The sequence below is a fragment of the Bos grunniens genome, chromosome 2 (assembly GCF_055505025.1).
Source record: "Bos grunniens cultivar Pamir isolate PY7600 chromosome 2, Bosgru_T2T1.0, whole genome shotgun sequence".
NCBI lineage: Eukaryota > Metazoa > Chordata > Mammalia > Artiodactyla > Bovidae > Bos > Bos grunniens.
The window spans coordinates 5,967,451-5,991,011 of NC_141166.1; the positions used below are offsets into that span (position 1 = coordinate 5,967,451).

Here is a 23,561-nt window from a genome sequence, read left to right on the forward strand (position 1 = left end):
CTAGTAAGATTTGAATGCAAAATCGAAAAACTACTATTTCTAGAAAAAAAGAGAATTAAAAAAAAATTAGATATAAGTCATTAAGGAAAATTGCTTTCAAAATAGGTGTAGATAAGAGAATTCCCCGGCAGTCCAGTGGTTAGGACTCTGCGCTCTCACTGCCGAAGGTGAGGTTTGGATCACTGGTCAAGGGGACGAAGGTCCCACAAGCCACAGAGACGCTAAGCCCATGTGCACCACAACCATAGAGCCCAGGCCCCACAACAGAGACGCAGTGTAATGCCCCCCAAAAGTCCTGAAATAACCCATGGAACTAGTCGTGGATGTCTCCACTAAAAATAAACAAGTAAAAACTGGCCAGGTTCTTACAGCATGCGTGAGCAAGGGGACCTTAAGCACTGAACTTGGTCTGCAACGATACCTAACCCATAGGGACCCCAGGAGCCTGGCAGAAGGAAACCTAAGGTCTCTCTGGAGGAGGTGGCTTCATTTCAGCCCTAAGTGAATCGCCACAGAAAGTTTTACAGGGACTTCCCTGTTGGTCCAATGGTTAAGACTCTGCTTCCGCTGCGGGGGGAGGAAGGGGGGCGGGCAGGCGTGCTCAGATTCAACCCCTGGTGGGGGAACAAAGATCCCACATGTCACACAGTGCAACGAAAAGTAAAAAATAAAAACACCATAAAAAATTTTCCAGAGATAACCAGGTACAGAAGAACTGGTAACATTAAAATAACCAAATGGGACAGCAAAAAGAAACTTACATAATACTCCAACAATGTCAGTCATGGATTATAAAATTAGGCTTCTATGTTTAGAGAAATGAGAAACTTGAAAATACAGGCAAGTGACAGGAAACTTTAATAAAAGTGATGCAAATTTTAATCAGAGAATTTTAAGAGTGTAAATTAACAAGAGTGTAAACAGATGAACTGATCCAGTTAAAAGAACAAAATTGTTTAATTAGATTTTGTTCATAAAAATTTGAAATTCTTCAAAATACAGACAGACACACCAATGATGTTTTTCTCCAGCCACCAATGGCCCAGATGAACAAGCAGAGGAGGCAGGTTGAGATTAAACAATGGGTTAGGCTTCACCTGGCAATATCCCAGGAGGCGGAAGGGTAAACTACACTATAATGCTTCAGGGTACAAGTTTATATAGCAAAATGCTAAAGCCAAAACATAAAAAAATTAGCGACTGCCAGACAACTCAGACTAATGGCTCTATTTCAGGAGGAAGGAGATTGCAACCAGGTGGGTCACACAGGCGGGAGTGGGTGGTACTCAGGAAGATATTCACTTCGTGATAATTCTCTGAACCATTTATTTCTGTATTTTAATTTTTATGGATGCCTTCTATTTTATCATTTTTAAAAGAGGAAAATAGAGTGGAACAAGATATACGGTATTTAAATTATAGAAAGACAAGGTAGGTTATGACCTTCAGAAGGGCTGAGGGAGGGTGAAGACAAAATCACTGAAGGAGAGAGGTCGTTATCAGGTCAGCTGAAGACTGTCTACAGCAGCGGCACTCAGCAGTATCCCTCAAATTATTAATGAAGACAACAAATCACAGAAGTATTAGCAGTAACTATGACTATTACCAATAGATACAAGTTTTTATTGTCATATTATCACTGTGCAGATAACCTGATTTTAGTTATCAATTCATTAAAAAAAAGAGTACAGAATTAAAATTCCAACTTTATGAAAATCCTTAAGCTGTGGGTTTCTCGGGCAATTTAAAAGATCATTTATTTCTTCTAAGTTTTTTTGTATGGTATGAGAATAGAAAAAGAACTGATGTTTGTCTGGCATATCTATTCCCATTTAAAGGGCTTCTCTGGTAGCTCAGCTGGTAAAGAATCCACCTGCAATGCAGGAGATCCCGGTTTGACTCCTGGGTCAGGAAGATGTGCTGGAGAAGGGAAAGCCTACCCACTCCAGTATTCTCAGGTTTCCCTCCTGGCTCAGCTGGTAGAGAATCCGCCTGCAATGTGGGAGACCTGGATTCGATCCCTGGGTTAGGAAGATCCCCTGAAAAAGGGAAAAGCTCCCCACTCCAGTATTCTGGCCTTGAGACTTCCATGGACTATACAGTCCACAGGGTTGCAAAGAGTCGGACATGACTGAGCAACTCTGACTTCACTTCTATTACTGTATTACAAATCTGTCTTAGTATTTTGATAACTACATTTAAGTGGTTTCTTCCAAAAGTCTATGAATTTTGTTAAGACTTAATGTTGTCTATAGGGTATTAAAACCCCCAAGTAATATCGCAAGAGTTAAGATAGTAAGCTGCTGAATATTCAAGGTATGAGAATCCCTCAGTCTACACATCTGTGTATCTGCAGGTTCACTATTTAAAAAAATAAATTCTCCTTTTAAAAACATATCACCTTTTTAGATCTATCTTTTCTGTTTTGTGTGGATATATGTGTGCAGACACATAGGAATAAGAATACAGGAAAAATAAAAAGACTATGAAAGTGGAAGCATCATTCTTTACAGTATGAATTGGACAAATATATAATAAACTGAATCATGATAAGAACTATTCGAAATCATACACTGGAGTCAAGGAAAGGAATAATTTGGGAATTCCCTGACAGTCCAGTGGTTAGGATTCACAGCTTTCACTGCAGTAGCCCAGAGTTCAATTCCTGAATCCTCTGTGAGGGAACTAAGGTCCTACAAGTGGCAAGAAAAAAAAAAGGTAAGGAATAATTTGTACATTTCCTACGTTCCTAACCCCCAAGAAACCACTAAGTAACCAGGCTTCTCTAATTTCAAATAATTGACTATGTAAAGGAGGCAGGAAGCAAACTACTGTAGACAGTGAACTACTGCTGAGTTTATTCGATCAGGCAGACTGAACGGTAACCAGGCACCGCGTGCAGCAGCTCTCCTCTCCCCAGCTCTGAGTGTGGTGTGGGGGAGCCCCGTGGCAGCCTCCGCCGCCGCCCTCAGGCTTCCGCTGGCTGCGGCGGGCGGGGGCTGCTCTTGGCGTGCCGGCTTCTCACGGCAGTGGCGCTCTAGCTGTGAAGCATGAGCTCTGGGCGCACAAGTTTCAGGACTTGTGGTACATGGGCCTAGCTGCTCCACAGCATGTGGGATCTTCCCAGACCAGGGATCGAACTGATGTCCCTTGTATTGCAAGGCGGATTCTTAACCACTGGACCACCAGGGAAACCCCACAGGTATAAATTTTAAACTCCAGTATACTGAGTAGAGAGTATCATGCATTTTAAGGCTTAAATATCACTTCCCCACCTTCCCAATCATTTCTTTTGAAGGTTTTAGACTATGGCTTGCCACCAGAACCTTTTTATGGAGACAGAGGTTATGATATAACTTCTGTATTAAAAATTTCACAAACATTAACATCAATCTTAGAAGTAAAACGGTCCATCCAGTAAGGGCAGGAGAGAAACGGCAAGATACTTTTCTCTAACAAGGATCATCCTGTTTACTAAGGTGACTACCACCAAAGAAGAAAGTAATTACATTACAGCATAAATATTGCAACTAGGCCATCTAATGTTTCTGATAAAATGTTTTTTAAAACCATGAATGGAGGCAATGTGGAAATCCTTAATTTTATGAGGAATTACAGATATAGTAGTGAGGCTAACAAAGGCTTACTTTGCCAACAAAGGTCCATCCAGTCAAGGCTATGGTTTTTCCAGTGGTCATGTATGGATGTGAGAGTTGGACTATAAAGAAAGCTGAGTGACGAAGAATTGATGATTTTGACCTGTGGTGTTGGAGAAGACTCTTGAGAGTCCCTTGGACTGCAAGGAGATCCAACCAGTCCATCCTAAAGGAAATCAGTCCTGGGTGTTCATTGGAAAGACTGATGTTGAAGCTGAAACTCCAATACTCTGGCCACCTGATTGGAAGAACTGACTCACTGGAAAAGACCCTGATGCTGGGAAAGACTGAAGGCGGGAGGAGACGGGGACAACAGAGGATGAGATGGTTGGATGGCATCACTGACTCTATGGACATGAGTCTGAGTAAACTCCGGGAGTTGGTGATGGATAGGGAGGCCTGGCGTGCTGCAGTCCATGGGGTCGCAAAGAGTTGGACACGACCAAGTGACTGAACTAAACTGAAATGAGGCTAAGGCAACAAGAGTGAGTTCAGGAATAGCAAAGTAGTTTATTCTTTATTCTTTTATATCCTTAATTATATAGACATTGATGAACCATCTAATCTTTGTTATGTACTCACTCATAGAAAATAAAAATAACCTCTCGACTCACCTAAAACGCCTTTGTTCTCAGACTGGCAAATAAAATTTAGTGGTAAACTCCTATTCTGTACTCAACACAAGTGGAGTTGATCACAAGTTACAGTCTCTGAGCATTATAATTATCACTGCTTGGTAAAAATATTACCTTTGTGTTCCACATACGGCTCCATATCCAAAATTTCTGAGAAGCCAATGTAGGTATTCAGCTTTTTCTTATGTCCAGTTTGCCTAACCAAGAAGAAAGCTAATTATATTTAAAACAACCATAAAACAATGTGTAAGTTCTACTGGCTTATTTAAATAAAATAAACTGGGGAGTAGCTAAGTAGATTTCTTTTTACAATCTTGCTCAAAACATGTCACTGAATTGGATAATAAATAATCAACAAGCTAAAAAGTATGAATTTAAAGAGCTAATTCCAAACAGCGCATTTCCAGACATTTTAATACAAAAGAAAACACACATGTTCCAGCTATACAGAAGAAATGCACATGTTAAAAAAAATTGCCTGATTTTAATTATAAAAGATCTATTTCCATGGGAATGGGGATTGCACTGTTGTGAATAGAAAATTTACTCAACTTCTTATACAATAACATAAAATATTAAGGTAATTGACACACAAATGTCTGCTTTTCCTTTGCAGTTTTAAGTAATTTTACAGAAAAATAAGGATTCTCTACTTCTCTAGTTCTTAATTATGACAGGCTCCATCTATAACTTTCATCCTCAAATCTAAAGTTTCAAATTAAAAGCATTTTTCTATCATATCTATAGTAAAATCTGTACATTAGTTCACAGTGAGCAGCCCAACACTACGACTCACACGTATTTACCTGTCAAAGACAAAACGCATCAGCTGTAAGTTCAGAGTACAAGGGAGACTAAGGAGTCGGATCTTCCTTGTCGCATTCTGCTTGCTTTGACAGTTTTCACAAAAGTATCGATTGTCTCCTTCTAATTTTTCTTCCTGATCAGGAATAGGCACATTAGTTTAAAAAAAAAAGATTTTTGTTTAATGATCAAAACTCTGATGCAAATTACAATTTCACTTTAGCTAACAGTTTTTACTCAAGCTGTTAAGATCAGGTCATTATAAATAATGAAGGACACACAAGATTAAGTTAGATTAGCAATGATGTTATTAAGTTGTATACAATGATTTAAAACTGATGTTTCTTTCTGAAATGCATGATTTTAAAAATGCTTGGGTTTTAGGTCTTTTTTTCCTGGTAATCCCGTTTCTGGGAATTGAAGGAAATAGGTTTAAAAAAGAAATCATATGTACTTTAATGCAGCAAAATTAATTTTAAAACAGTGAAAATGGGCGGAAAATACCTACAGGCACCAAATATGAAACTGTATATGCAAATTTCACACGCACACACAGTTAAAATTACTGAACTGCCTTCATTACACAAAACTAAGAGTGCAGAAAAACTCAATGCTGGAGCGAACGGTGGTTTATTTTTAAGTGTTTCATGTTTCCGTATCAGCTTTTTGTTACAGATTACACTTCAGTACAGTGATACGACACTAGTACTACCACTTATTCCTTTGCTCCAGCGTGACACTCTCCCGTTTTCTTCACTCACATCCCCCTCAGCGTCTGACTAGCTGCTCCCCTGTCCCCATCTCTTAATGTTCAAATGTCCCAGGGCTCAGTCTTGGTCTTTACCTCTCTCATGCCCCTGTGATTTTACCATGCCCTGACGTTTTGACCCTGAACCCTATCAAATCTAACATGCCCCAGTGCAGACTCCTACTTCCTCTCCCAAACTTGCTCCTCCCCCCTCCTTCACATCTCAGTCACGCCAACTCCATTCTAGTTCTTGAGGACAAAACCTTAGTAATCCTTGACTCCTCTTTTTCTCCATATCCAGTCGGCAAATTTCTTCAGCTCTACTTTGAAAAATTCGAACACTTCTTATCATCTCTTCAGTTAACCCTTGGTCCAAGTCACCATCGACTCCTTCTGTTTGCCCTTGCCTCACTGTTAGTCTCTTCTCAAGACAGTACTCAAAGTTTTCCTGTTGAAACAGATTACATTGCGTACAGCCCTTGAGGGCATTGTATTTCACGCAAACTTCTGACAAGGTCCTCCAGGACCTTCGTGCCTCTCCAATATGGCCCTTAGTTACCTCTACTATGACACCTTCTATCATTTCCCCCCGTCTATTTATTTCAACCACACCGTTCTCCTTGCTGCTCCTCTAGCCTGTAGACATATTCTTATCTTATGCTCTGAACCTGTTATTTCATCTTCTCCCCTATTCTTGGACAACTCACTACTCCACTTTTTACCACCCTTCCACATTCTCCATGCCCTGCTTTAGTTTTCTTCATTGCACTTATTACAGGTGACACATTAAATATTTTTCTTCTATTTACTTTATTGTTCCTTGTTGCTCCCCATACCACTACATTATAAGCTTTCTTAAAGGCAAAAATGTTTGTCTGCCTCATTCACGATGGTTACTCCCAACAGCGGAAACACTGCCTGAACACTGTAAAAGTCAATATTTAGCTGAATGAATCCAATAAATGAGTACTTCAAACATGCTGATGGTTGTGCCAAAAAAAAAAAGTAAGAAAAGTACAAAAATATTTTAAGAAAGGAAGCTATATAATAAGCTTATCTACTATGCCAGCTGTCTGTTCCTACATGATTACAAAGGTTTCTGATTAGCAACTTTTCCACTCTGAACAAAAGAGAACCATTTCCTTGTCTCTACATAAATCTAAACACACAAAGAGAGAAACATGGAGTGGAGGGGCTGAAGAGGGGTTATATTTTGATGTAAAAAATTACATTCAACACCTTCTATTTCTCATTAAGTGAAAAGGTAAATTAATTTTATGTTAACATAGCTTACACTTTCTTATTCTACTATACCCCAATCACACAAGCTTTTATACATACATAATTCTACATATAAAATAACCTGACATAGCCAAAAATTACGTTAAAGGTGCTTCTGTACTTTTTAACTTACAAAGTTTCTTCTAAATCATTACATAAACAGTTCATATGGAGAAAAAGTTAAAATAATGAATTTATCCATTAAATCAAAAGGACATTCAGAGCAGTATTTAACTGTTAAGGAGCAGAAATAACATATATGCCAAAATCTGAATACCTTCAAAAATTCCGAGATACAATCTGTTAACTGTTTGTGGCCTTGGATATTTAACTCCAGTTCATAAAATTTTGATAAAAGCTTAGATTCTCTGCCACACTGGTTGCAGCTATAATAAAACAGAGTGAGAACATTATGATTAGAGTGGGAAAAGCAGTAAGGTTTTACTGTACTATAACCTGAAGATACAGAAAGAAACATTACCTTAATTCTTTCACTGACATTTCCTACACTATGTATACTCAAAAATAAAACAAAGTGATTGATGAGGCCATGCATCTTATGATTAGGAAAATGTTCAAGAGTTATTTTACTTTTGGTACTGAGTAGGCTCCAATTTTACTCTTGTCAGCTCACACCACAGCCATAAAATAAACAGCAAGAGCTCAGACAGTTTCCAACACCTGGATAGGTTCAATTGCAATTACCAAGTCAGTTGTTTACATGTGCCCATAGAGACATATTACTATAAATATCTCAGGTCCCATACTAAGCCACTAAAGCCACACCGTGGACCTGAAGTCAAAATTACAAAACAGATAAGCAACCGCCTCAGAATAAAACGTATCATGAAAAAGCGGAAACACACTTACACAGTTACATAAGCATATTCCCCACAGAACTGCTGTTGGACAATGTTCCTCACATCGGGATTCTTTTGTTTAGACAAAGTATCTTCCAAAAGAGACATAAAGAGCTTTGAAAATTCTTGGGCATCCTACAATACAGGTTTGAGTTAATTAAAAAAAAAAAAAAAAAAAATCCATACCTTGCTTTTCAATTTCTGTTACAAACAGTAGTAAGTAAAATAACCCAGAAGCTGTCTGTACTTAGAACTTAAAATTTCTGAAAAAGGACTACAGCAATGTTGAATCCATTTTGTGCCCACATACGAATTTTCAGAGATGGAATCAAGGAAAATGTGTAATATGCTAAGCAGTAAATAAACGCTCTAATTCAAAACAGAGGAAATTTATTTTTAAAAATTCCTTCATTTCTTTCTATAATAATTAAAAGGAATGCTTTTTATATTAAAAGATAAATAATTAAAAGAAAGGTTCTTACCTGCTGTTGCCCTGTGTCCAAGCCCAAGGCTTTCACAAATCCTGACGGATCGATGTATCGCCTATTACTGTTTTGTAACAAGGCAAATAAGTACTGGAGATGCTCACAAATCGTTTGAGGCTCATAATCTATTAAAGAAATAAATGTTTGTTTTTCAAAAACTGCTATTTTAAAAAAATATGTACACCTTGTCACATGAGGACATAATTAAAAAACCTTACGTCCAAACTAAATTAGTTTTATTACATTTTTTTTAAACTTTTAAAGAAACTAGGAACCACATCTTTTGGAAGTAATGAGGTAACCTTGGCTGTCCATATACATTCCCTAAAGGCAAGGGCCTACCCACGTCACAACGACAATAATGATCATGACTACAGTTTCTAGAGTATCAAATCCCACCAAAACTTCCAATCCAATAAAAGCCATATACTATATTTACTATGGGCTTCCCTGGTGGCTCAGAGGTTAAAGCGTCTGCCTGCAATGTGGGAGACCTGGGTTAGATCCCTGGGTCGGGAAGATACCCTGGAGAAGGAAATGGAAACCCACTCCAGTACTCTTGCCTGGAGAATCCCATGGGTGGAGGAGCCTGGTGGGCTAGAGTCCACGGGGTCGCAAAGAGTCAGACACGACTGAGCGACTTCACTTCACCATATTTACTATTTGCCAAATACTTTAATATAACCCCCATTCATGTGAACTTGCCACAGAACAAATGATAGCAATCTTTAAGCACATTGATTCAAACCTGAATGAACAACACAACAATTTACTGGTAAGAATCCTAAAATTTAGTTTCACGTTTTAATGAGTTGGGGAAAGAAACTGAAGTTGTTCAGTTGTGTCTGACTATTTGCTACCCCATGGATTGTAGCCTACCAGGCTTCTCCGTCCATGGGATTTTCTAGGCAACAGTACTGGAGTGGGTTGCCATTTCCTTCTCCAGGGGATCTTCTCGACCCAGGTCTCAAACCCAGGTCTCCTGCATGGCAGGCAGATGCTTTTACCATCTGAGCCACCAGGTTAAGTCATCAGTTGGGGGAAAGTATGAAAATAGGAAGCATGGATCAAGAGCCCTTGAATAAAAGATCTGAATTTTCCCTCTGTGCTGCCGTTATCAACTAATTGACTTTCAGCTCCAAATCTACCCTTCTTTGCCTGCTCTGTGCCAACAAAGATGAGCTCTGCAAAGATTCCTCATTCGCCAGCTAGTGCAAGGTTGACTCTTGTCAGTAGAGGGCGCTGGAGGGCTCCACTGTGCATCTTGTCAGGCTCTGCCCACTCTTAGCCAGCCCTGGCCAACAAACTCCCTCTTAATTCATTAAACAGCAACTCCTCTAGTAGTTTCAGTGGGATTCCTCTAGTAATTTCAGTGGGATGTCTCTGGTAGGATACTTCCTCTTGAATGACTGCCCTGTGAATGATCCGGACACTCTGCATAGGGGATTCCAAGGCCCAGTAACTCCCTGAGGACTGTTTCCGGCAAGGAAACCCACTGAGGTATCTGTTTCTTTTTGGCCATCCAGTGATGCGACAGCCAACTCATTGGAAAAAGCCCTGATCCTGGGAAAGACTGAGGGCTTGAGGAGAAGGGGACGACAGAGGATGAGATGGCTGGATGGCATCACTAACTTGATGGACATGAATTTGAGCATAGCGAAGGACAAGGAAGCCTGGCGTGCTGCAGTCCATGAGGTTGCAAAGAGTCAGATACGCCTTTGCGACTGAACAACAAAAGTGAGCTTGGGCAGCGCGTTCTTCAATGAGGTCTGGACCTCAAAGCTGGTCAGCGGGGCTCAACGGCTCCTCCTTGTGTGTTCCTTTTCAGCCCTAGGGTTGGTGGCTGCTCCCCTATCTGCTATGTCTGTGTTTTTCAAGTCACCCTGAATTCTTGCTAACCAATTCCCCTATCACTCTAATTTTCTGTTAATAATTCTTTGTTCAAGTCTTCGTGTAGTTTCTGTCTCCTGACTGGTCTGAAGGGTCTCTTACTACTGATTGTGACGCATCCATTGTGAAAAGGAAGCCAACATTTCATTTGTAAAATAAAGATAAAAATCTTACTTCCTGGGGATGCAGGGACTTTACAGGATATTGAAAACTATTCAAGTAAGTCTATATCAACTCCAAATGTCTTATTTTACAGGTTATATCCTACTTGAGATATTAAATACTTATCTTGTGCTGGTTTTCCTATCTGTAAAATAAGGCCAGAATGGGGCTGGGACTGCTGCTGCTGCTGCTAAGTCACTTCAGTCGTGTCCGACCCCGTGCGACCCCATAGACAGCAGCCCAACAGGCTCCCCCATCCCTGGGATTCTCCAGGCAAGAATACTGGAGTGGGCTGCCATCTCCTTCCCCAATGCATGAAAGTGGAAAGTGAAAGTGAAGTCGCTCAGTCGTGTCCGACCCTCAGTGACCCCATGGACTGCAGCCTACCAGGCTCCTCCATCCATGGGATTTTCCCGGCAAGAGTACTAGAGTAGGGTGCCATTGCCTTCTACAGGCTGGAACTAGAACTCAGATCCCATCATTTCCAACCCAAAGCTTTCTCACTACATTGCACTGAGTCTGTTAACAGGACCTGGAAATGCACACTCTTATCAGAGAACAAGGTTAAGGACTTTGATTGAATATTAAAATCTAAGTGTTTAGAAATTAAAAAATAAAACAGACAGTCCTAAAGGAAATCAACTCTGAATATTTATTGGAAGGACTGATGCTGAAGCTCCAACACTCTGGTCATCTGATGAGGAGAGCCAACTCACTGGAAAAGACCCTGATGCTGGGAAATACCGAAGGCAAGAGGACAAGGGGACAAGGGGACAACACAGGACGAGATGGTGGGATGGCACATCACTGACTCAATGGACATGAGTTTGGGCAAACTCTGGGAGATGGTGAAGGACAGGGAAGCCTGGCGTGCTGCAGCGCATGGGGCTGTAAAGAGTCGGACAGGACTGAACCACTAAACAATAACAAGTGCTTAGAAATTTAAAAAAAAAAAAAAAATCACATCTTTTGAAGACACATATTAAAACCACAATTCCCAAAGGAGTCTGTGGTACATTATTTTACAAAATAGAAATTCAGTGTCCACTTGTTCTTAGCAAATTTATATTTACCAATATAAATTTCTCATTGGTAAATTTATATTTCAGCAAAAACAATGCTAAAAATTAAAAAGGATCCATTTTCCATTACTCATCCTTTACATACATTCATTCTTTACCTTCTGTACCATTCATCTAGATTTACATATTCAGAACTATAGCTTTAGGGAAACAAACTTAAGAATTTTGAAGCAAAGATTACTATTAACAAGGACCAAAACTATTACTGTTGTCTAAAGAGCAGCAAGAAGGAAGATGTGGGGCTTAGGAATCCTATTTTTTCTCTTTCAGAGTCAAAGGCAAGGGCCACGAGCCCAAATCAGATCACATAAACGCCAGTACTGGATTTACAGAGAGTCAGAAAAGTTCCCAACTTGGAGCTCTTACACTGTATCATCTCAGAGAAAAACCTCTAAATAGATGTATTAATTAGGAATAACAATCCACATATTATGCAGGAAAAAAACTAAATAATTCCACTAGGAACAGTATGAAACTGGTTTCTAAATTTGCAACAAGTGTACTCACATTATTAGTGGCTTGCTTTGCCAAAGTTGGTTAATCTTAATTTTAGAGGGTGTTTTGTAAGTCAGCCTTTTTGAGAATCAAAACAAAAGGCTGTGGTTACACTGAAGTATTTATTAAGCCTCTCAAACCAGGCAGAAGAGTAACCTTGTCTGTTTTATTGACTGATTTCTATCAAGCACTAGAATCTAATGGACTGCAATCACAGTGTATTACAGCGAAAAACCGGTAGCTCAGGTTTCCTCTCGATGGTTGGCTCAAAGCGGTCTAGCTGGCAGTAAGCTCAGGAGTGAGCCCTCCCCACACCCTTCCCCACTCACCTTTTTCTTCTTGGATGCCGTCTCCCATCATGTAGTCACTACAGGTGCTTGGACATAAGTAGAGCGCCTGCCGAAGCTCCAGGTTAAGAAACCACACTTGGAGAAAAGTGTTGACGTAACAAGTGGCTCCAAGGTTAGTGAGGCCCACAAACGAGTTCTATGGACACGAAAAATTTAGTTATAAAATGAACTTTCTCCTAAAATAAGAAAATTATGCCAAATGCTTTTAAAATTTAATCTAAAATGTGTTAAACTGTCTCAATCCCATAAGTCTCTCTCAGAGAAGGTTAAGGGATAGTGGTCTTGAAAGCCCCATGTGAGCTGACTACAGGAGTGGGCAAAAACTCAGGACAGCACCGCCACTCATCACTAGTCTCCAGCCACTTAAACCTGTAACTCAGAGAACAGTGAGCTCTAGGAAACATCAGTGTGAAGATGTGTTACACGGGTTTTTCCTAAGAGGTCAGCATTCAATAGACGGACAAAGTGAAACTTTCAGATAAATTATTTTGTATCCTACACATCTGAGGGATTGCGGTGGGGGGGGGGGGGGGGGGCGCGGGCGGTAAGAGGAAGTTTGTTGCTTAGTCCCTGAGTTGTATCCGACTCTCTTGTGACCCCATGGACTGTAGCCTGCCAGGCTCCTCTGTCCATGGGATTTGTCCAGGGAAGAATACTCGAGTGACTTGCCATTTCTTTCTCCAGGGAATCTTCCCAACCCAGCGATCAAACCGTGTCTTTGGCATTGCAGGTGGATTCTTTACCACTGAGCCACCTGGGAAGCCTTTAGAAGAAGGTAGTTACAACTTTTTTCAAAGATAAGGCTGAGAATTCTGAAACTTACAAAGAATCATTCTTTTTAAGAGAGAAAATACCTATACGGGTGACTATATTGTAAATGCCAGGCTTTATGATTAATATTAATGTACGTTACAAAAAAAGTAAAGCTATCTGTTGTATAACATGTAAAAATATAAGCCCAAGGAGGCCAAATCACTATGGTAGCTTGTTCTCTGGACTTACCACCTCCTTTAAAGAGGTATCTTCCCTCGTGGCTCAGTCGGTAAAGAGTCTGCCTTCAAGGCAGGAGACCCGGGTTTAATCCCTGGGTCAGGAATATCCCCTGGAGAAGGAAATGGCAACCCACTCCAGGATTCTTGCCTGGAGAATCCCATGGACAGAGGAGCCTGGTGGGCTACATACAGTCCATGGAGTCACAAAGACTCGGACACGACTTAGTGACTAACACTTTCACACTTAAAGAGACTAAAAAGAGCTCTGCTCTAAGTAAAACATGCTACGTTAAGGCAAACACAGAATCAGCACTGAACTAAAACTATTCTTAAACGTTTACTGTATTACATCGCTACCCGCACATCATTAAGAACTGCTCCAATTCAAGTGATTCAGAGTCTGAAATTCCACTACTGATCCTAAAGCTGCATAGGTTACGTGAAATCAGTAATGGCTTCTGACCAAAGGCACCGAACAAAGCACACAGGAATACCATATGGAAATCTCTTACAAAGCGATGGCTTACCTTTTTTCTCCTCTCACAGTTGGGGTCGTCAATGTTATGAAAACTATTTTCATCGATTTCTCCTAACCAAATGTGTTCACCAATCCCAACCAAGCAATTTGGATTTCCTTTGCAGTTTCGTCTATGGAAAAAAATTGTATAATTAAAAAATACCACAGTTTCATAAGAAACATGCAAATTAAAACTATATAATTTGAAAAAGAAAAACTATAATGATACTATTTTTTTTTTTAAATTCTATCTTTCATCTATTAGATTAGCAAAACAGAAAAAGCATAGTATCACATCTGGTTTGTGAGGCTCTGGGGAAAGAGAATCCATTTACCCTGATGAGAATGCAAACTGGTAGGACTCTTACAGAGGGGAATTTCACAACTGCTCACAAATGTGCTACACACACACCTACTCACTGTCCTATCCGTCTCGTTTCTAAGAATTCACCGCAAAGACACATCTCCAACAGTGCAGAAACACGTGCAATAGTTACTCATCACAGCATTGTGTTTAAAGGGCCAGACACAGGCAATACGGTACATCCACATGGTGGAGCGCGACGCAACAACGACAGCAAAACCGCATGATGGTCTCCACTAAACGAGCAGAGGAGCTTCCAGGGTACCGCAGCGAGTAAGGAGCAGATTGCAAGAGCTGCCTACAGCGTGCTGTTCTTTAGTGTAAGAAAGATGGAGAACTAAAACATACACGTATCTGCTCGCTGGAACACTGAATCGCTCTGTTGTATAGCAACACTCAACACAACATTTTATATCAACTGTACCTCAATTTAAAAAATAATAGTAAATCAGAGACTAGTGACAGTGGTTACCTAAAGAGCATGAGTGGAATTAAGATGGGAAAAAAAAAAAAGAGGTGTGTGGTCCTTTCCTGAACATACTGTCTCATACATTGCTGAATTGGGGGCCATGTGAATGGTACACACTATCGGTTAAGGGTGGAAGGAACTCTAAGAGGAGCACAAACTGACTCATTTAGTTGAGTAACATACCCTGAAAGGAAGAAGATGGGGCACTACCAAGTAACTTGAACTCAAGTCTTCGGCAAGTTCATTTAGCAGTGTCAGGATCAAGATAAAGGGAAGAAAACAATGAAGAACCTTTTCAAAGATACACAGCTTAACAAATTGGAAACTTAAATCTATGCATTCTGCAGTTGAACAAATAAGTAAATACATACTGAGGAGGAAGGGAGTCAAGTTTCGGAGAGGGAAGTTACAAATGAAAGGAAGAATAAAGTGAACCCTACAGTGTTTATTAGGAATAACAGGTTTAAATCTAAATCCATATGGGTCCTAACACGTATGAACAGGTGGATTAGTGTTGTGAGATACAGTACAAGACAGCAGTGATTTGAATTCAGGTAAATTATATATTTATATTTTTTAAAGTATTTGTTATTTATCGGAAATTTGGATTTAATTGGGCAGCCTAAACGAGACAGCCTTTTTGTCAGCCGAGGACCTAAGAGCAGTAACATGAACACAGCCAGCAACCAGATCTTAACGTCTAAATATTCCCCAATGCAAGAACCCAAGGCTCCTGGGAGAAATAGTCAATTTGAAGGCTGGGCAGGGAAAGTACAAGATACACATGGACATATTGCGGTGCCCCCTAAGTAAGAATGTACTCAAAGAGTGAGGGGACATGTTAAAAGGAAGAGCTTGGATGGGGCTCCCAGTGCCCAAATCTGGAACAACTTGAGCAACAAAATGACTGGATTACAATCTGCTCTGTAATACAGGAGTTCACTGCATCTCACTGCAGATGGTGACTGCAACCATGAAATTAAGAGGCTTGCTCCTTGGAAGAAAACCTATGACCAACCTAGACAGCATATTAAAAAGCAGAGACATTACTTTGCCAATAAAGGTCCATCTAGTCAAAGCTAGGGTTTTTCCAGTAGTCATGTACGGATGTGAGAGTTGGACTATAAAGAAAGCTGAGCGACGAAGAATTGATGCTTTTGACCTGTGGTTGGAGAAGACTCTTTAGAGTCCCTTGGACAGCAAGGAGATCCAACCAGTCCATCCTAAAGGAAATCAGTCCTGAATATTCATTGAAAGGACTGATGCTGAAGCTGAAACTCCAATACTTTGGCCATCTGATGCGAAGAACTGACTCATTGGAAAGACCCTAACGCTGGGAAAGATTGAAGGCAGGAGGAGAAGGGGACAACAGAGGATGAGATGGTTGGATGGCATCATCAACTCAATGGACATGAATTTGAGGAACCTCCAGGAGTTGGTGATGGACAAGGAAGCCTGGCGTGCTGTAGACCATAGGGTCGCAAAGAGTCGGACATGCCTGAGCGACTGCACTGAGACAAGCAGCACAGCAGATGCCAAGTACAGACAGCTAGATGAAACCCCCTGTAGAAGAAAACCTCTCCCAGTCAGTCTCCAATGCCCCCAAGCTCCTTTTACAGCCATCAGCTGCAGACTACAGGTGTGCAGGCAGCTGCTGCTATCCAATCACCCAGTCGTGACTCTTTCCGACCCCATGGACTGCAGCGCATCAGGTCTCTTCGTCCCTCACCATCTTCATAAGTTTGCCCAAGTTCGTGTCCATTACATCGGTGATGCCATCCAGACATCTCATCCTCTGGTGTCCCCTTCTCCTTCTGCCCTCAATCTTCCCCAGCATCACGGCCTTTTCCAATGAGTCAGCTGTTCCCATCAGATGACCAAAACACTGGAGTTTCAGCTTCAGCATCAGCCCTTCCAACGAGTAGATTGATTTCCCAAGATGGACTGGTTTGATCTCCTTGCTCTTCAAGGGACTCTCAGGAGTCTTCTCCAACACCACAGTTCAAAAGCATCAAATCTTCGGCGCTCCACCGTCTTTACGGTCCAGCTCTCACAACCGTACGTGACCACTGGGAAGACCATAGCCTTGAGTATACAGACCTTTGTCAGCAGAGTAGTATCTCTGCTTTTCAACCCACTAAGTTTGTCATAGCTTTCCTGCCAAGAAGCAAACATCTTCTGAGTTCATGGCTGCAGTCACCATCCACAGTGATTTTAGAGCCCAAGAAGAGGAAATCTGTCACTACTTACACATTTCCCCCTCTATTTGCCATGAAGTAACAAGGCTGGATGCCACGATCTTAGTTTTTTTAATGTTTAGTTTTACGCCGGCTCTTTCACATTCGTCCTTCACCCTCATCAAGAGGCTCTTTAGTTCTTCTTCACTTTCTGCCGTAAGAGTGGTGTCATCCACATATCGGAGGCTGCTGTTGTTTCTTCCGCCTATCTTGATTCCAGCTTATAACTCATCCAGCCCAGCATTTCTCATGATGTGCTCAGCGTATAGATTAAACAAACAGGGTGACAGCAGACAGCCCTGTCATACTCCTTTTCAACCCTGAACCAACCAGTTGTTCCATACAGGATTCTGACTTTCTTCTTGACCTGCACGCATACAGATTTCTTAGGAGACAGATAAGTGGTCTGGTATTCCCATTTCTAAGAGCTTTACACAGTTTATTATGATCCACAGTCAAAGGCTTTGGCTTAGTCAATGAAACAGAGTTAGATACTTTTCTAAAATTCCCTAGCTTTCTCTGTGATCCAGTGAATGCTGGGAACTTGACCTCTGGTTCCTCTACCTTTTCTAAAGCCAGCTTGGACATCTGGAAGTTCTTGGTTCGCATAATGCTGAAGCCTAGCGTGCAACATTTTAAGCATGATCTTACTAGCATGGGAGATGGGTGCAACGGTCCGACGGTTAGCACATCCCCTTCACGGATCACGGCCTTGCTGTGGTGCAGGGGCCTGTGTGACTTGATGAAGCTATGGGCCATGCCATGCAGGACCACCCAAGATGGACGGGTAACAGTGGACAGTTCTGAAAAAATGTGATCCACTGGAGGAGGGAATGGCAAGCCAGCCCAGTGTACTTGCCATGAGAACCTCACGAACTGTACAAAAAGACAGAAAGATGTGCAGGCAGACGCCAGTTCGATCCCCGGGTTGGGAAAATCCCCGGGAGGAGGAAATTGCAACCCACTCCCATATTCTTGCCTGAAACATCCCACGGACAGAGGAGCGTGGCGGGCTTCTGTTCACGGCGTCGCGAGAGTTGGACACGACTAAGCGTGTGCGCAGAAGCAGCATGGGCATCAAGTAGCATCATCCTGTCTGTACCAATTGTCTTATAGGAGAAAAATACTCGCTCTTCTTTTTATCAGAGCACAGGAGGCAGATTAAGGAGCCTGAGACACGTGCGTGACATAGGTACACACGTTTACATGTTTGATGTGTAAATACCCTAGCCACTTGACTCAAATTTTTATAACTTACTAGGATACTAGAAAGCATCTGGATTTGCTAATGCTGGCTTAAACATCAAATTTTTCAAGGTCACAAGCAGTTCTGATTTAACCTGGGTAGAGTAATGCCACTCATCTTCTCTGAAAGAGTACATTCTCTGAAACAGTACATTCTTACAACTCTATAACTATACCCAGTTATCCTTCTTCCCAGAAATCTGTCATTTTGCCTACAGGGGCATCAGGGAAAACAGAATCACAAAACAAAGCACGGAGAGCAGTCACTCCGGTTCTCCCTTGGCTCTTTTCCACCCCACTATCTCACTTACTTACATGTCAGCTGGCTTCAAGACTAGGCTTTGTTCTGTGTGGTGCATGCCTATTGCTCTGTGTGCCTAGTTGCTTCAGCTTTCCCCACATTCCTTTTTTTTTTTAAATTTGGGGCTAACTGTTCCTCCATTCCTCTGGTTTTAGCAAGAGCTGCTGAGACGCAGCTCCCATCCAGAACCCAAAAACAACCTCACAAAATATTTAAAAGAAGAACTGAGAGAAGGGAAAAAAACAAAACAATCCGTCTTCAGTGGCAGGCCTTATGGGATGCGTGGGACTTTGGAAGCGTAGTTGTCCCAACATTAAGAATGAAATCAACCTGCTGATTTGCATGAGAAATAGGTGAAAGAGGTTCCCAAACCCCTCCTTAGCTCCGTAGCCCAAGTGTCTCCCTGCCCTTTACCGTTGTTCTGTCTCCAAGTCAAGTCAGACTCTGCAACCCCACGGACAGCAGGAAGTCAGGCCTCCCTGTCCTTCACCACCTCCTAGAGTTTGCTCAAACTCACGAACATTGAGTCAGTGATGCCATCCAACCATCTCATCCTCTGTCGTCCCCTTCTCCTCCTGCCCTCAATCTTTCCCATCATCAGGGTCTTTTCCAATGAGTCAGCTCTTCACATCAGGTAGCCAAAGTATTGGAGCTTCAGCTTCAGCATCAGCCCTTCCAATGAATACTTCAGGATTGACTGGTTTGATCTCCTTGCAGTCCAAGGGATTCTCAAGAGTCTCCTCCAGCTCCAGAGTTCAAAATCATCAGTTCTTCGGTGCTCAGCCTTCTCTATGGTCCAACTCTCACATCCATACAAGACTACTGGAAAAACCATCGCTTTGACTAGACAGACCTTTGTCAACAAAGTGATAGGTCTGCTTTTTAATATGTTGTCTAGGTTTGTCATAGTTTTTTCTCCAAGGGCCAAGTGTCTTTAAATTTCATGGCTGCAGTCCCCGTCTGCAGTGATTTCTGAACCCAGGAAAATAAAGTCTGTCACTGTTTCCCTTTTTTCTCCATCTATTTGCCATGAAGTGATGGACCCGGATACCATCATCTTAGTTTTCTGAATGTTGAATTTTAAGCGAGCTTTTTCACTCTCCTCTTTCACTTTCATCACGAGGCTCTTTAGTTCTTCTTCACTTTCTGCCATAAGGGTGGGGTCATCTTCATATCTGAGGTTATTGATATTTCTCCCAGCAATCCTGAGTCCAGCTTGTGCTTCCTCCAGCCCAGCGTTTCTCATGATGTACTCTGCATAGAAGTTAAATAAGCAGGGTGACAATACGCAACCCTGACGTACTTCTTTCCCAACCTGGAACCAGTCTGTTGTTCCATGTCCGGTTCTAAGTGTTGCTTCTTGACCTGTATAAACAGATTTCTCAGGAGGCAGGTAAGGTGGTCTGGTATTCCCATCTCTTTAAAAATTTCCCAGTTTGTTGTGATCCACACAGTCAAAGGCTTTAGCATAGTCAATGAAGCAGAAGTAGACGTTTGTCTTGCTTTTTCTATGATCCGGTAGATGTTAGCAATCTAAGCTCTGGTTCCTCTGCCTTTTCTAAATCCAGCTTCTCCATCTAGAAGTTCTCAGTTCACATACTGTTGCAGCCTAGCCTGAAGGATTTTGAGCACTGCCTTGCCAGCACGTGAAAGGAGCACAATTGTGCAGCAGTTCTTTGGTGTTGTCTTTCTTTGGGATTGGAATGAAAGCTGACCTTTTCCAGTCCTGTGGCCACTGCTGAGTTTTCCAAATTTGCTGCCATATTGACTGCAGCATTTAACATCATCTTTAAGGATGTGAAATAACTCAGCTGGAATTCCATTACCTTCACCAGCTTTGTTCTGCCCTAGCATTGATTTATTTGTTCATATCTTTCCTGAATTAAAACACCTCCTTAGATTTAACTAAGGCACTTCCCTTACACGAGGTTAGTTTCAAGTTTCCGTTACCTGTATCTAGAAGCCCTAACAAATACAGACTAACTAAATAAAGCTTTTTCTGTTATTAACGTCAAGAGCCAATGTCCATTTCAGCCTGACAGACCCCCTAGTTCTTTTTTTTTTTAGTAAGCACATCACGCAGCTTGCAGGATCTTAGTTCCTCTACTAGGGATTGAATCTAGGGCCACAGCAGTACAAATAAGTCCTAACCACTGGACTACCAGGGAATTCCCAAATCTCCCAATTCTTAAAAAGCTTCCTTAAGCCTTCCTATAAGACCAGTTAACAAACACAGGGGGAAACATCTCCACTCTGGAAAAATGCAAACGTAAAACAGCCATGAAAAATGTTTTCACTTATAGAATTAGCAAAAAAAAAAATTGGTGATGAATCAGGGTAAAGTGAGAGTCACTGTCCATGGTTAAACATGACCCTTTTGGGGAAACATGAGAAAATACCTCAAAATGTTAAATGACACCAAGATTTTGTTTCAATACTTTTAGGCACTTGTCCACAGAATGTCTGCCACTGTGGCAATGAAACAAAATGAAGAATTCTAACAGCTACTTTCTTCCTGGGGCTATGGATACAAGAACACCAAGTGGTTGCAGGAGTAGGCAGGGGGCAGGTTCCGAAACGTGTGGTCTGATACCCTGCTGTGGGACATCACCTGCTGTGCTTTTAGGCCAATAAACACTTTGGTAGCAATGCAAGTGATGGATTGAAGCTGAACAGAGAAACACAACGATTTTCCTGGTGAGAGATGAAGTCCTAAACCTGTTTGGTGGCAATGCAAGCAAGGAAAGAAGCTGAATCCAAGCATAGCAATGCAATGAAATCAACAGGACTTGGGAACAGATTAGATGGTGCAAGCAAGAAGGAAAAGGAGACATCTGTAGTGATGTCCAAAACTGTAAAAAAAGGAAACAATTTCTCACAAGTCAAACTGTCTGTGAGGGATAGTTAGGGAGTGTGGGATAGACACGTACAGATTGCGAGAGTCATAATGGATAACCAAGGATCTACTGTTCAGCACAGGGAACTCTCCTCAATGTTATGTGACAGGCGTAGATGGGAGGGGCGTTTGGAGGAGAATGGACACATTGTATATATATGGTTGAGTGTATACATGTACATGTATCCCTTTGCTGTCTACCTGAAACTATCACAATATTTTTAATTGGCTATATCCCAATACAAAATAAAAAGTTTATAAAGTAAGTAAAGTTGAGTTATATAATTAAAAAAAAACTGTAAAGTGGTAAAAAACATAGAAACAAACAAAAAAAAGTAGGCTAACAATCCAGGGGTACAAATGATTTAAGCTTCTTCTACACTCACCACAGGTTAAGAGTGGTAGTTTTGGTTCTGTTTTCACGGATCTCCAACCATCTGTCATTTAGAAGTACACCATCCAGCATAGTGGACAGAAATCAATAGTCACTGAACACACAGTTGCTGTGCAGTTCAGAGAAAATTTATTATCTGGATGGGAGTGGAGGGTGGAGATCTTACTCTCTGCGTGATCACTTAAAGAGTTATTATCGCTGTTTTTCTCCCTCAACACCTTTTAGTTTCTTGGCTCTCTGGCTTCGTTTCACACCCAGCCCAGGGAGAAATCAATGAAGAACGGCAACAAGCCAACTCTCCTGCTTCTGGGGAAGACCCCTGACCATACTAAAGCTTTGCCTAACGCAGCACCAGATTCTGAAAGTGATATGTGTGTGTGTACACATACACACACATGCAGAGAACAGGTTAGACGAATATTACTGAAATGGTTCCAATAATAACCACTGACTGAACTGTCCTTGAAAATTTCAAATCGTCTGTAACTGTGAATGCCGCCACTCTTACCAGAATGGTGGCTGCTTAGGATTAGTTAGGTCCAGGAACTCCCTTCCAAACTAGTCCCCTCTAACCAAGAACACTCTCGTCCCTCTGTCATTTCATAATCTCAAAACAGTCCCTCGCCAGATGCCAACAAGGCAGGAGGAGTTCAGAAGCCTCCCCACTGTTTGACAGGTGGGCGAGGGGAGAGGTTACAGCAAGTCACTGCCTGACTTCAAGCCCTCTCCAGAGCTCTGGCGGCTGACTCAACCCTCCCTGGCTCCTCGTGTCCTACGTGCTAGTCGAAAGAAGACAAAACCAATCCCTGCCATGACTCTGCTCAGAGGAAAAAGTCCCTGTTTCCTCACTTATAAAACAAGGGGGATGGGATTAGGTAAACACTAAAATTTTCTGATCTTTTTAATCTGGATCCCCTTTGAAGCCCACGTTTATAAAAACACTTAAGTACATGAGACAATAAGACTATTCTGCCCTTTCTGCCTCTAGCCAGAAAGAGAGGATGATGAAAACAAGGGTAGAAGTGGTACTGGGTAAGAGGTAGCGGCTGTGATCAGTCTGGGTGATCTGTGCTCGGAGTGCTGCTGCGGGACCGTTTCCAGTTGCTATCAGTCGACGTTACCAGCATCAGTTTTCCACAAGATATGTCACAGTGCCCTGAGTGAAAGTCAACAATGTGACTCTCTAACCAAAACCTATCATCTTCTAAAAGCAACTAGACTCTACAGGTCCACACATTCTGTCAAGTTGATATGCTCGGATAAGAATTACAGGACCCGCTGCTGCCGCTGCTGCTAAGTTGCTTCAGTCATGTCCGACCAGCCCAGGATATACCAAAATAAAAGACAAAGTCCCAGGCAGCAAAGAAGCGCTCACAAAGGACAGCTTCAGAGAAGTGAGCGCTGCACTGGCATTAAGCTCAGCAGGAACCCCACAGGAGGGGGCTGTTGCCAAGCTGGGCGTCTCCAAGGGCACACAGGAACTCACTGCATGTGAGAGGAGAACCCAAGAGCCTCCCAGGCCGAGGAGAGCCTATGGAGACAGGCTGGAGAGGCAAAACCAACGGAGGCTTACACGTAAGTCTTCCTGCAGATGCAGTTCATCACAGCTGGAGGCTTTGGGGAGAGGCGAAAGCCCTCGGGAAAGCCCCTGAGGCTGCAGAGAAGTAGGCGCTGGATCAGATCACAGAAGCCCTCAAA

The 23,561-nt window shown here is 41.9% G+C and overlaps 1 protein-coding gene across 9 annotated transcripts in view; it reads right to left on the reverse strand.

The window, feature by feature from the left end:
- Positions 1–23,561, reverse strand: part of USP48 (ubiquitin specific peptidase 48) — a 72,852-nt gene that overhangs the window by 37,619 nt on the left and 11,672 nt on the right. For all 9 annotated transcript variants that reach the window (XR_015137068.1, XM_086327248.1, XM_086327218.1 and 6 more), the window contains exons 2-8: positions 13,968–14,088; positions 12,428–12,584; positions 8,467–8,594; positions 7,995–8,119; positions 7,402–7,510; positions 5,098–5,231; positions 4,406–4,488 (exon numbers count right to left, since the gene is read on the reverse strand). Coding sequence is in view for 8 of the 9 variants with exons in the window: in XM_086327248.1 (XP_086183374.1) it covers positions 4,406–4,488; positions 5,098–5,231; positions 7,402–7,510; positions 7,995–8,119; positions 8,467–8,594; positions 12,428–12,584; positions 13,968–14,088 (857 nt within the window). In the remaining variant the exon portion in view is untranslated. The remainder of the gene's footprint in view (positions 1–4,405; positions 4,489–5,097; positions 5,232–7,401; positions 7,511–7,994; positions 8,120–8,466; positions 8,595–12,427; positions 12,585–13,967; positions 14,089–23,561) is intronic.